Source organism: Thamnophis elegans, chromosome 9, assembly GCF_009769535.1.
Source record: "Thamnophis elegans isolate rThaEle1 chromosome 9, rThaEle1.pri, whole genome shotgun sequence".
In the NCBI taxonomy this organism is placed as follows: Eukaryota; Metazoa; Chordata; class Lepidosauria; order Squamata; family Colubridae; genus Thamnophis; species Thamnophis elegans.
In genome coordinates, this window is record NC_045549.1 from 21,805,174 (window position 1) to 21,820,293 (window position 15,120).

Sequence of the window (15,120 nt, forward strand, 5' to 3'; positions counted from 1 at the left end):
AGGGCTGAAAGCCCTATGAAGCGGTATATAAGCCTAACTGCTATTGCTATTGCTATTGCTATTTTGCTGGCAGAGGTGCCACAGGCGCCCCTGATACAAGTGACGTTGAGCTGCTCACGCCTACCGAGGTCAAATACAACCCTGATGTGGCCCTCAATGAAATCGAGCTTGACACCCCTGCTCTACAGTTAGTTTCATAGCTAACTGATACACTGTTTAAAAAAGAGCTGAAAGTAAATAAGAGACCAGAGAGCCCCTTATTCTACTAAACAAGAGACCAGAGAATCACTTATTCTACTAAAAATGTGAAATAGGCTTTTTGAATGCAGATATAAATAGTTTATTTGGTATTGCATTTTTAGGTTTGTGTATCCTGACTGAGTCATACCTATAATTTAGATATTTCTTCATCTGTTCATTAATGAGTGGGAGTTGTAACTTTTTGACACTGATGAAACTCTTTGTAACGTATGATATTGAAAGTAGTGAAAGGCCAAATTTCCAAATAAATAGCATCCACCTACATAAACCTACTGCAGAATTGCTGGGAATTAGTTTGATCATCTGCACCAAGGGGAGGCAGTGAACATGGGTAAGGATACTAGTCACAGTGCCCACTAGGCTACCCGAATCAGGTAAGGTTAGGTTTTTATTACATTTTAAATAAAAAAAGAAGGAAAGGTAGCATATTGCAAAATGAAGTATGCAAAATGAGTCTGAGCCTTATATGAGTTATGATTTTTCAGAAACAAAATATTTGTAGAAAGCAAAAAAATACTACAGATTTCAGTCCTTTGCTTTGTTTAGACGTATGCCTACTTACCTCAAAAGAACTGCATCGTCAATTTAACTTCAATTACGTTTGACTATTGAATTATAATATATCAGTCTTCCATATTATCTGATTCACATGATATTTGGGGTACTTAGCTATACTAGATGACTAAGAGTAGACAATTCAAACCAGATACTGTAAATAGCTGGATGGTGAAATAACACAGATAGTAATTATGCAGATAAAATATAGCTACCAAAAAAGTTACAGGTAGTCCCCAACTTATAGCTATTTGTTTAATGACCATACAAAGTTAAAAAGGGCCCAGAAAAAGTGACCTATGACCAGTTCTCATCCTTTTGCAGTATTCCTACAGTCCCTTGATCAAACTTTGGGTGCTAGATTTACTATAGTTGCAGCATCCACAGTCCTGGGATTTCGAAACATTCTAGAGAGGTCCTGACAAGAAGAGTCAATGGGGAAGCCAGATTTACTTAACAACCGCATGATTCATGCGACAACTTTAGTGATTTACTTAACAACCATGGTAAAACGTCCATCTAATGGGGCACAACTCGCTTAACCCCTGCCTTGCTTAGCAATGGAAATTTTGGGCTCAATTATGGTCATAGGTCAAGGACTATCTGCATAGTATTTGATTTTTTTTTAATTAGCTTGCATAACTAGAGTTACTGAAAATGTAAACTTTCTTAACACAGGTATATGCAATGGAACATTACCCCTTGGGGATGAATCAGCTTTACAATAACACTAGCATGATTTCAACTGATCTACCACTTCGAACAAGTAAGAGCCATTATTGCTTGCTTGATAACATTGATTAATAATATATTTATATATAGAGAGAGCTATTTAGATATATTGATGATGAGGAATTTTTAACATTCTCCAAATATGGTTTTTGAAAACAAAAACACAAATTATGGGTGCCCAAGCTATGCATTTTAGCTATTCTATAGGACAGAGGATCTTAGCTAAGTTGGGAAAGGACATCTTGAAATATGTGACAATGAAAGGCATTGTCAAATAACATTCTGATCCTTTTTATATCACCACTGTACAATTTTTTCTTGTCTTTGTGTATGTGTCTGTTTGTGTGTAGGAGAAATACTTGGGAAATTTGGGGACTTCCTGAAAACAAATACCCTGTTCTTTGCAACTGTGCTAAGATGACAGGTTTTTTGTGTGTGTGGTGGTGGTAGTGGTGGTGGTTGCTATGGTCTGCTAGGCCTATTTCCCCAAATTAAAACACCACAGATGAGTTAAGAGCAAATCTGGGTGATTTTAACAACAGTGCAAGGAAGGAAGTATGAATGATTTTCATTCTTGTGTTCTTTATTGCTTGAAAAATGGGAATGGTAACTCATTGTCTCCTACAAGGAAATGTGTGAAGTACCTCTTGATTTCCTCTTTGAATGTTAATCTCTTCTATTTATTACGTATGAAGATGATTTGGAAGATAAGGCTGTTGTTGAACTTTGGCTATTTAGCTGTTTAGCTTTGTGAGCTGTGTGGTACAATGCTTAGAATGCCCAGTGCTAGGAGTCCGATTCTGACTGGCTCAAGGTTGACTCATCCTTCCAAAGTTGGTAAAATGAGGACCCAGATTGTTGGGATCAATATGCTGACTCTATAAACTGCTTAAAGAGGGCTGTAAAGCACTGCAAAGTGCTGTATATTTTGTTGTATTTTCAGAGCAAATGGTATGTTATCATGTTAAAAGGAAAGGAAAAGAAAGGAATACAAAGTTGGCTTATCTAGTTAAGGTTAAAACACACACATGTACGTATGTATGTAAGTACATACTGTATGCATTTATGTATGTATGTTATTTCTGGTAATTCTGGACTTTCGCTGAGTAAAACTGAGTGGGAGGTTTCAACATTTGTAGATAAGATATGAGATATGGGAAGAAGAGATATTTTGTTGTAAAATCAAAAAAGGTGAAAAAGTTACTGAAATTGTTTACTTGTCTTGGTAAAGAGTGAAGTCATTTCTTTATCTCTTAGCTTTTCATTACTATTTTTATTCTTTTTAAATTTTTACTTTTTATATTTGTATCATAAGTTTGTATTAGTTTTTTATCTCCATAAATTTTAATAAAGCTATTATCAAAATAATTTAAAACACCTAAAAATATTTAGCAAGAAAACAGTTTACGTAAAATCTGAGCAATTACGGAAAGTCTGCGTTTCTTTTGTCTAAAATATTTACCAAAAGAGGAAGTATTTTTAATTGCAATTCTCTTGGGCTGCGAATTGTTCTTTAGAACATCTGGCTTCTATTTGCTTTAATATCTCTTTGGGTCATCCCACTTAAAATATTTTTAAATCTTCTATTTATTATTTATTCCTTATTTGTTACTGGATATTTAATTTCTTTCACTTTCACTTATTAATTGTTGTAATTTTTTATAAACTGATTTATTGTTTTAAATTATTCTGCTTTGTGTATAGGGACCTGGACTGAAATTGCAATGTTTTTGTTTTAGTCTTGCAGCTGTCCCGAAGTACAAAGTGACTGACATCAGAAATAGTTAAATAAGTATTTGAAGCTATTATTTGCTTAGAAATAGCTTATTTGCTTAGAAATAGCTTTCTAGAATGCTACAATTTTTCAAAAAGTTTGAAAAAATTAAATGATTTTTGTTGTCAATAAATATATATAGCTAGGTTAGGTTTATATGATTGTAGCACTATTTTATTTTCTTAGGATTTTTCTTTGTTGAACATATACACCAGGAATTACAGTCATATATATGTCTTCAGTTTCTTGAGACATTGTTTGCAAAATGTCTTCAGAAATATAATATTTGTATGAATTCTTCTGTTTTCTTCATTATCTTTTTTACTAGCTGATGGGCCATATCTTCAAATAATTGAACAACCTAAACAGGTAAGAGAAGAGAATTGTTTTCTTTTTTAATATTGAAAGATTAATAAATTAGCATAGTAAAAGCCCAACTATTTAAGATAATACTATACAAAAAAGACATATTTTATACAAAATTTATAATGGTAGTATGATTATCATAATAGATGAAAGTTTGGTGGTCTCAAGTCATCTGTACCACAAATTGTATGAGAACTTCTTATCCTAACTCTATCTTCTGCTTTTAATATCTATATTTATTTCTCTTAAGAATATTAATTACAATAGTAAAAACTAATACATACTAAACTTACAGAAAGAGAAGAGAATTGAAAGAAAAAATAAAAAGGGCAAAAAAGAAAAGAAGAAAAAGAGAGAATATAATAAAGAAAAAGAAATATCAAAAGTCACTTCTAACCATCATAAATATAAACAGCTTTAATAACTCTTTGCCCTATAAGATTAAATAGATATATTTTCATCCCATAAAGTATCCCTTAACTATAAGCAATCCATAAAACATCAACTTTTCAATCATGGTATCAGCAAAAAGTCCATAAAAGATTGCCAGAACATTGCAAAAAGACATCTTATTTTAACCTTGGTCAAATAAACCAAATTTATATTTCTTCCTTTTACTTCTAATAGTCTTAATCTTTAATTCAATCAAATATTGCCATCGAATTTGATATCTCTTCAATTCATTTTACAGGAACATCCAAAAGGAAAAAATATGAAAAAATGCAGGAATTTCAGCAGATTATACAGTTACAAATCATACTGTTTTGCTTCTATTTAGAAGCAATTCTGACATAAAAGGTAGCTGTTTTGCACAAATCCCTCATGCATTGAGCATGTATAGGGAAAATAATTAAACACAGAATTGGACTCTAAAATACAGGAAAAAATCAACTCAGTCCAGTTTGTATCTAACGTTTACCTATTTCTGTAAAGAATCTAGATTTGTGACACCACTTTACACCATTTTTCCTTAACAAGTCCTTCTTACTTCCATTTCAAACTTAAACCAGAAATTGGAGGGAAATCTGAATTCTGTCCCTTGAATCCAACTTGACTTTAGCTTCTTGGTCTCTTTCTCTTAGAATTCTGATTGTAGTTTTTTGAATATAAACATTTTACCTCTGAACAGAGAAGGAGGCATTTCAGTAATTTGACTTTGGGGGTGACCCAGAACTCAAAAGAGTTGTCCTTCCTGCAGATGTAAATTTAATGTCTGAGATGAGTGAATGCATATTAGACATGCCCGGGCCTGTCAGAGAAGGCTGTAAGTTTGTAAAATTGGCGGGTTGTTTGAAACCATTGGAAGTATACCATATTTTTTGTTTTGAATGACAAGTTGAAAGGATATTGAAAAATTAAGCTGTTCTCTAGATGAAATATGTTTTTGACAAAGTATTGTAAATGATACAGAATTAAGACAACTTAGCCTTGTGTAGCTGCTGTGCATGTTTCCAAAAACTTGCTTCCACAAACAAGTGTTTCCACAAACAAAATATGTGTTTCCACAAATGACTATAGGATGAAAAATAAAGAAACTAATACAATAGCGTAAAGCTTATAAAAGTTTTGCTAAAGGAAAATCAAAACTCCCAGCTCTCCCTTTTTTGTGGCATTCTTAAGACATGGGATTTTTTATTTAAATTTCATTAGTTTATTGTCTCAGCATTATCACGAAATGTTTACCGTTCATTATTGTTGTGCAGATATCTATTTTTTACATTTAAATAACATTTTGAAATAATAGTTCTGATGTTTTAAAAAAAAGTCCAATATCCATGGGGAAGCATAGTCTTTAAGGAAATCAGCCAAAATGATACAAAACATGGAAAGCTTTAGTTGGTTTTAATATCAAAATGTCAATATTATAAAAAGCAGAAGGGTCGAGGGAGAAGAAAATTGACTTGGAATGTTGAAACATTTATGACACATTCTGAATGAAATTCTAATGTTAAAATGGGGGGAATGGATCAAAAGCTGCTATAAAGGCTTTAAAGTTAGCTCTTCTTTTTCTTTTTTATTGAACAAGTATTCGGAGATAAATGAAAAAGTATTTTCAAATAAAGATAAGCCAGTAAGGAAAAAAAAGGAAACTATCACTATTATATTTAGAAGAACATTTCTATAGATGAAAGTCATCTGCTGTGGAAGTATTGTTAATGTAGTCAATAAATAATAATCAGATTTCAATTTATCCTAAAAGAAAACACCAGAAAAGCGTAGTTTATTTGTTATATTTAATCAGCATCAGAATTTCATTCCGAATAGTTGATATTCATGGCCTTTTTTGTAGCATAAGATTTCTCTAGAGAAGTTGACATATCTACTAGAAATTGCCTTTCAATTTTAATGTATAGTTGCCATTTAAAGTACTTGATGGAAGGAAAGCATAATGCTCACTGCAGTATCACCTGGATCTGTATTTGCTAAATTATTTAATTATTTCAATATTAAAATATTTAAAATATCTACAGTAAATAGGTACAGTATTTTAATAAACAAGTATGTGAATATTTATCTGTACTCTATGGGATATTACTGATTTATCTAACTTATTGAGCAATTCATAATTAAATCAAATGTTCTTTAATTCTTCAAAACTAATCTCCTTAGAGAGGCTTTCGTTTCCGCTATGTTTGTGAAGGACCATCCCATGGTGGACTTCCTGGAGCTTCTAGTGAAAAGAACAAGAAGTCTTATCCACAAGTTAAAGTAAGTTAATAATATAATTACTATATTTAATATGGTTAATATTTATTCAACATTAATATATAACTGTATTATCTGTGTGGTACTCTACAGCAGGGGTCAGCAACCTGTGGCTCAGGAGCCGCATGTGGTTCTTTCATCCCTCTGCTGCGGCTCCCTGTTGCCGGTCAATGCCACAATTTTGTGAGGACCCTCTGGTGGTGGTGGGGCAGCACTGCGTACCAGGAGGAGACTTTATGGCAAGGGGTGGGTTTTCTGGTTGGCTCCACAATTGATAGGGCTTTCGGTTAGGACAGATAGAGGAAAAATGATGCCATGTTAGAAGGAGACTCTATCGTGGGGGAACTGGACTTCCGGTCAGCTCCAGAATTGAATGGGGGGGGGCTTCTGGTTAGGACCTTTGTGGCTCTTTGAATGTTTAAGGGTGCCAACCCCTGCTCTACAGAATAAACAAGGGCATTCTCTTCTGCTCAAAGTACAATGTATGTTTGTCAGAAGTGATTTTATTTAAAGTTCCTTCTATGGTAGTGTATAACCTTCATTGGAAATAAATGATAAATTAGGTTAAATCCCCAGTTGTACCAACATTGAGAAGTAAGAGATGAGAATTAGCCAGATAAGAATTAATTCAAAATCCACAATTACTGAGATCTTTTTGAGCTTGAATTTTTTTTCATAAAACAGTAAGCTCAGATTCAGGGGCATTTTGGTCTATTTTTATCCTACTGTGTTGTGATAATTGTTGACCGTTAACTCTTGCTTTGCTTTTCTTCACAAGCAGAGCAATAGCTTCATAAAATGGGTTATGTTGAGCAACTCCAACTCATTTTCTTAAAAATATCACAAAGGGGTTTGATCTTCATTTTCAAATCCTACCGTTTCCGAAGGTGTTGGTTACTGTAAAGAAGATGCCTGTGCTTTTATATGTTTTGGCTAAAGTGTTACATATCTTCTCTCAGCTGCAGCTGAATTATCAATATACCCAGGGGTGGGTTCCTGTACCGGTTGGTACTGGTTCGCTGCGTGCACGCTAACAGCATTCTGTGCACCCCAGCATATAATCATGCCAGCCACATGACCATGGAAGTGTCTTCGGACAACACTGGCTCCCTCAGCTATATAATAGCAATAGCACTTAGACTTATATGCCACTTCACAGTGCTTTTACAGCCCTCTCTAAGCGGTTTATAGAGTCAGCATATTGCCCCCAACAATCTGGGTCCTGATTTTACGCATCTCAGGAGAATGGAAGGCTGAGTCAACCTTGAGCCTGGTGAGATTCAAACTGCTAGAATGCAGGCAGCTGGCTGTCAGCAGAAGTAGCCTGCAGTACTGCACTCTAACCACTTGCTATCACGTTTCTTATATAGAGTCCTAAAGGTGCTTTTTCAAAAGGCCATTGGACTTTCATAGTTTGGAAAACTGGGAAAAAACTTAAAAAGTCCACTTTTTAAAAAGTCCTTTTGAAAAGCATTTTTGGGACAACCATGATCTGAATGTTTGCAAATCTTCATAGATATTTAGGCAATGGAGATGAGCATAGCCCCTTAGAGTTGGACACAACTGGGTAGGGGAAACATTTTCTGTCTCCTAATTTATCTTTATGAAGGAACTTCTGTTTCTGGCAAAAAGTGAAGCTAGAGAGAAAAATGTTTCTCATGGAGATAAATAAGGTAATGTAGGGGAGCTATTCTCAACTATAGACATCTTTTGGGGCTCAAAATTAAGATCTTACTTTGCTTCTCCCAACATCTTTAACAGGGTTTGTTTGTGAATGTGTAAATATAGCTCTTTTTAGAATATATACATTGACCTCACATGTATTTATTAGAACTCTCTGAGAACGTTAGAACAAATAAACTTTTTGTTTATTTCATTTATGCTGAGTCTTTTTGGAAATTAATGTCAGAGATTTTCTCATATCTATGGAAATGCGCAAGGCATGTGGGGTTTTTATGGGTATTTCCCCTCTTATTTCATCTTGCCTTTAATCTTTTATCATAGTTATATTACTCAGTCTTCAATTCTGTATTTTTTTTAGCTGAGAAAAATCTGATTAACAATAGCTTTTGCTTCGGAATAGACATATAAGAAGTGCACTGTCAGTCTTTTTTATTTTTATTTCCAATTATTATATCTTTTCCCCCCTATTTTCTTTCTTTTCATTTATATAAATCTTTACACAACAATACCTGCAAAGAGAGTTTGGCAAATAAATATGGGGAAGTTCCTTAAGGCTACTTTAGTAGCTTGTTAGTACCTGTTTTTTATTTCAAGTTTAGCCAGTTGGCAGCTGGAATATTTTCTGTTCTGTTTCCTTCTGTGACTGTCTGCCTTCAACCAAAGTGCTTCATTTACACAAATGGAAAGACTTCCAGTTATTATTCAGAATTATTCAGATTCAGATTATTCAGATTATTAGTTGTCATGATCTATAATTATTATACTTCACATAAATTTGTTTCTCTGGAGTTTTCTCTGTTTAACATGAGCTGTTGATTTATGCAGCACCATATTTTCAAATTAAGTGTAATGATGTCACTTCAGGTAGCAACATACATAAATCCCCCCTCTCTCCCAAATTTTAAACTTTCTGGGTTTTATTATTATCAATATCCCATCTTTGGAGAATATGGAAGTCATAACAAAGCACAATCTGTCCTTTTTAAAAGCAAGTAGAGGCTGAAATTCCAAAAGAGAGCCAGTTTGGTGTAGTACTTCTAGCCTCAGGCTAGAAGACTATGAGTTCTAATCCCACCTTAGCATGAAACTAGCTGGGTGATCTTGAGCCAGTCACTCTCTGTAATTCCTAGGAAGAAGGCAATGTTAAATCATTTGTGAAAATGCCAAGAAAACTGCAGAAACATGTCCAGGTAGTTGCCAGGAGTCAAAAAGTACTTGAAAGCAATAAATAAATAGTATGAATCGCTGAAACAAGGAACAACACTAAGATTTCATTTGAGGGGCCTTTCCCACTCCCAAGTTATAGTGCTGCCTGCCTATTGTTGAATCAGTATAAAACTATACCAATAAATATGTTTTTCCTATGGCCGGTCCCCATCCTACCTTTATTGTTTCTGTTATCACTCTGGATCAATATATAGGTCAGTGGCCCTCAACCTCCAGGGACCAGTTCAGTGGAGGGTGGTTTTACCATGAACCGTGTGTGTGTGTGTGTGTGTGTGTTGTGTGTTACTTGGATGAGCAGATGAGGATTCGTTCGCTTCCATGCCCCAGTTCCTGGTAGACCATGAACTGATACTTGTCCACAGACCCCGGTGTGTGTGTGTGTGTCGCTGATAAAGGTGACAAAAGTGTAACCGATATTATGCACTATAGGGGCTGCCTTTGTACAGTGTTGGAAAAAGAAACACAATACTATATCGAAAATACAACTAACAATAAATAATATTTGAATCATAGATGAACACAAATGGATTGGAAATCTATATCTATAAAAATAGCTGTGTGTGTTTGTGTGTGTGTGTTTTCATTCATTCGTTCGTTCCAGCATAACTGGAACACTTCAAGCAGTTTCAACCAAACTTGGTACACAGGTGACTTACTCTCTGGAGAAAAATACTGTGGTGGTAAGACACCCCTAACACCCCTGGGGGGGTGTGTTCTGTTAAGATACAGCCTGTTGTGCCATACTATCATAATGGCTTCTACTGTATAGGACAGTGGAGTTGCCATGGTAACAGCTTCACAGTACTCCATAAGGAGACTCCCTCTGGTAAGGGGAAAAATCCAACATTAGGAATTCTGTTTGGTCCAGACATTTTTCCCCTATAAATAAATACCAGGCAACGCCAGGACTCGTAAGAGTATAAAATGAGCCACAGCTGGCCCATCTGAATTCAGCATTTTTTTTCTGATAGTGGGGAACCAGTTGCCCATAGATACCTGAAATGAATTTGGATAAGCCTGTTAATAGTTTTAAAAACTTTTAAAGTTGAAATATTAAACATTTTTAAAAAGTTTAATATGTTTTAAATATTCACTAATAATATGTTTAGGTTTGTATGTTTCCATTCTGGGAAACATACATTGGAATCATAATCATTGTATTAAAAAAGTTGTTTTTGGTATCACCATGACAGAATTTGTTCACACAGAATTTATGAGTGAAAGTTTTCATAACGACTTTTGCTTTCCTTTTTATTTCCTGTTCTTGTTTAAGGAATATCATTTTGAAAATAAGCTTGCAACATATAGTAAAAACTGACCATTTCCAAGAAAGTTTTAAATTGCTTCATTAACCAAACTTTATAAAACTTCTCTGTTATGTCCACTTCATACTTCCTCTTTTTTTAATCATAAGACATACGTTAATAAAAACAGTATGCATATATTTTGATTTATAGTGCCAGGAATCAGCCTTCTGATTTTCAAATGTATGTTATATAACACACACTTGACATAAATGTTTTCAAAAATAATATACGTATTTGGCTTCTGAAAACATTCTTTTTGCGTTCCATAATTTAAATATATTGTTTTTGCAATTAATATATTTACATTTTGAATATAATAATTTGGTGTATTTTATACATCAGTGTATTTTAAATATCAATTTATTCATCAATATTCCATCTTCAACTGAGATGACATCAATCGATACTCCTAGATATATATCCTCTAATTCAAAATAAATGATCATCTTCACTTCACTGGATGTATTCATCAATAATGGTGTTTGCATTTATTTTAGAAATCTTAACTGTTTCAAGAAGGCTGGAGTCAAGGCATGAAAAGTCTCGAGCACAGTTTTATAGGGACTATAAAACTGTCTTAGTACTGTTAGCATTCAGTTTCACTTTACCTAAATAAAGAGCAGATATCACAACAAAATAAAAATGTAATGAGAAATTAGAAGTATTTTTTCAAAATTCATTTTGCCCTTCTTATTGGGAAAATAGTATTTAAACATACGCTTCTTGTATTTCCAAAGAAAAGGTATTATTTTATAAAAAACAGTCCTATCATTGTCTTATTTTATATCTAGATTAAAATTTAATCATTAAAAATAAATGTTATATTTATTTCTAATTCCTATGAAATTACTTGTAGTGTACAGTATTCATGGGAATGTCACACCAATTAATTTGCCCTTTTAGTTTGAGAATCTCGTATTTAATCTATAATACTACAGGATTTTCAACTCCTCTATGCGTTCATCCAATCTTTCCAAATGTTCTGAAACTATTTATTTGCTATTTTAGAACTTTGGGTTTATTTAATAATATTAGAATCCTTTTGTTGTTATCCTTTCAAAACTTGTTATTTGATAAAAAAGCATTTGACAAATTCTTTGCAAATTTTAAATAAAGATTTATTCCGCAATCTAAGCAGGGGTCCCCAGCCCCTGGTCCGTGGCTCACTACTGAGCCGTGGCCTATTCAGAATTGGGCTACACAAGGGGCTGGCTGGAGTGTGCACGTGTTTGCGTGTGCAGCTCAACATGTGTGAGCAGTGGACTGGTAGGCTCTTGTGCCTGTGTGCATTGGTCTGTCACTTGTGTTAGTTAAACTGCGCGCATGCATACCAGCCCACCACTCGTGAGAGTTAAGCTTCGCACGTGAGCGCTGGCCTACCACTTACATGAGTTGACCTGCACGTGCTGACCCACCACTAGCACAGCCCAGTTCCCCTCCTCCCTTCAGTCGGGCCACCAAGCCGCAAAAGTTAGGACTGCTGCTCTACAGGGTTTTTGTGCCACAAGGCTTAACTACATTCCTAACATGCAAGCACCCCACATGTAATACATTTCAAAAATCAGTGTAGAATCGGAACAGAGGAATAATTGCTCAAAAATAAAAGTGTTTATTCTGCTCCCTACAGATATGCAATTATGTTGGACCTGCAAAAGTAATAGTGCAGTTAGTCACAAATGGAAAACATGTTCACTTGCATGCTCACAGCTTGGTAGGAAAACACTGTGAGCAGGGAGTTTGCACAGTAAATGCAGGACCAAAAGACATGATAACGGGGTAAGTACCGTATTTTTCGGACTATAAGACGCACCGGTGTATAAGATGCACCAAGATTTCGAAGAGGTAAGTAATAAAAAAAAAGTTTTTGTCTTCCCTGGCTCCCAGGAGCACTCTACAGGCTTCAGCAGGGCTGGGATAAGGCAAAAACGCCTCCGTTTTTCACCCATTTTTCACCAAAACGCGGACATTTTCCCTTCCCCCAGGTCTGCTGAAGCCTGCAGAGTGTTTCTAGGGGGTGGGAGAAGGCAAAAACATCACCATTTTGGTGAAAAACAGCCCGTTTTTCACCCATTTTTTACCAAAATGCGATGCAGGGATGGGGCTTCAGGAAGCCAAAAATGGCTGTATTCGGTGTATAAGACGCACCAACATTTCCACGCTCTTTTAGGGGGGAAAGAGGTGCGTCTTATACTCCAAAATATACGGTAAGTAGTGTTCTTTTAAAGTACAATTTCTTCATAATTATGGTATGTAGATTCAGTTCTACCTAATGTTTTTATCCACTCAATGTTCCCTCTGGCATATGTGTGTGTATGTGTGTGTGTGCGCGCGCGCGTGCATGCATGCATGCAATTAGAATGTAAAGAGATGGGAAAGCGTGCAAGTGCATGGTGGATATCATAGAATAAAATCTTCTGGATGGTTTTCCTTCATTTAGAATTGATATTCATGTAATCTGTGATGAAGTACATTTCCAGGGCATAGCCATGCATGCATGAGCTCACTTTTAAGATATACTCAAATTCCGATGGGAATGTGGTGATTGTTATTGCTGTGGTTATTTCTAGTGTGCTTTGTTGAGAAGGCTTCAATTATTAGGGAATCTGCTTGCATAATGAAATGAAATTGACTATGGATGTCATGCAGTGGTGGGTTCCGGAACCCGTTGCAACCAGTATGGTGCAACAGGGCCGGGCATCCACCACATGAACGGGTGCAGCGCACACGCACGCAGTGTGCACTTGCATACTTAATGCCTGCTACGCCTCCGCGATGCTCCAGCTGCTCGGTGGAGCATCGCGCAGGTGCCGTACACTCCGTGCACATAAGCCCCAAAACCCTCAAATACTGGTAAGGAATGCGGGCTGGTGGGTGGGCCCTCCAGAGCACCGGAATGGAATGGTACCTGGTGCTCCTAGCAGGCACCGGTACGCCCGTACCAGGGCATACCAGTCATAACCCACTATTCATGTCATAGTAGAGAAACAAAATGTTATAATACTTTAGTCATATATAATAATAGTCATGTATTTGTTAGTGTTTCCTTATATATGTCTAGCATGAAAACTATGGAAGAAAACCACTCAAGTATTGAGGAAAATAAATGTTTCATTATTCTGAAATAGCTTAAGTCCAAGTGTAATTAGCAAATAATATAATAATTCCTTTTTTAAAAAATATAACACTTGCAAAAATTATTTTTAATTATTGTTAGTTTTTCAACAGTTTTCCTGTTAATTTTTTCCCTTGATTTTCAGATGAAGAACTAAAAATGATAATTAACTCCTTATTCAAAGTTGCCTGATTAATAACTGAATAGCAAAAAAAATAGAATTCATAATTTTTATGGAGATGTTTCCTTTCCCCCAAATACATTTCCTAAATTCGATTTCCATTTTTTTCTATTTTATTGGCAGCTCCTCCCCTAATTTGTATAGGTTAGCCTGTTTCTTCATTAGTAAATTAAATAAATATCTCTTTATTCAAGTTACATTAAAGTCATTATGATATTGACATAAACATTGGATTTCTTGAACTGTTGCATTCCAAGAACAAAATAGCAAAGGGAATATTAAATCCTAGTTAATCTTCTGCCTTTTTTGAAAGGGCAAATAAACTATGCATATTATTGTTTCTAGGATTGGATTAGGTTTCAGATAAGTGCTAGTTTGATGTTATATAGGAAGATTTTAGAAATACACACACATGCACACAGGTGCATAGCCAAAGAGAAGCTGCTTTTCGGACTTGAAAGACTCATTCTATTGATGTTAAGAATCACACTATCATCGAATTGAGTGCAAAATCTGTTGTTTGCAATTCTGCTTCTAATCTTAAAAGTTTTATCATATTCTTGCTAAGCGTATTTAAATTAAGAGTATTTCATTTTGAAGTAACTTATCCAAATATCATACCTTATTCGATGCTCTCCTCCTGTTGAAACACAAGCCCTCAAAACCTTTCCCACATTTCAAAAAGCTTTTAGTGAATTTATCCAGTCGGTTTTTATTGGCTATAGATTTTTCCTTCCTCTAAGTTGCTCAAAGGAATTTATTTGCTTTCCACATTTCATTGCACACTTACAATAGCCCAATTAGGGAGGTTATTGGTTCAAGATTAGGGTGTGAACTATATACAGTACTTGAGTGGCATTTAAACCTTGGTCTTCTTGGTTATGGTCTAATGCAGGGTGTCAAACTCAGTTTCATTGAGGGCTGCATCAGGGTTGTGTTTGACCTCAGGGAGGTGGGGGGCATGACTCTCTGCCAGTGAAACTGGGGTTCAGGGGGCCACAGGCACCCTGCTCCCATTTTCTGCTGTGACGGCCTGCAGTCTTCTGCCAGTGAAAATAGAGCAAGGGGAGGCTGTGCACTCCCCCCTGGGTCCCATTTTTGACCAAGATGACCTCCTACAGCCCTCTGCCAGCAAAAATGGAGCTCGAGCTGCAGGAGACAATCCCGGCCGAAAACGTAGCCTGGGTGGCCCTCCCGACCTCCATTTTTCCTGACA

The 15,120-nt window shown here is 35.5% G+C and overlaps 1 protein-coding gene across 1 annotated transcript in view; it reads left to right on the top strand.

Annotated features, from left to right (window-relative positions):
• NFKB1 (nuclear factor kappa B subunit 1) overlaps nt 1–15,120 on the top strand; it is an 81,095-nt gene that overhangs the window by 19,395 nt on the left and 46,580 nt on the right. The window contains 4 exon segments of the mRNA XM_032224487.1: nt 1,495–1,582; nt 3,651–3,691; nt 6,299–6,397; nt 12,239–12,387. Coding sequence (XP_032080378.1) covers nt 1,495–1,582; nt 3,651–3,691; nt 6,299–6,397; nt 12,239–12,387 — 377 coding nt within the window.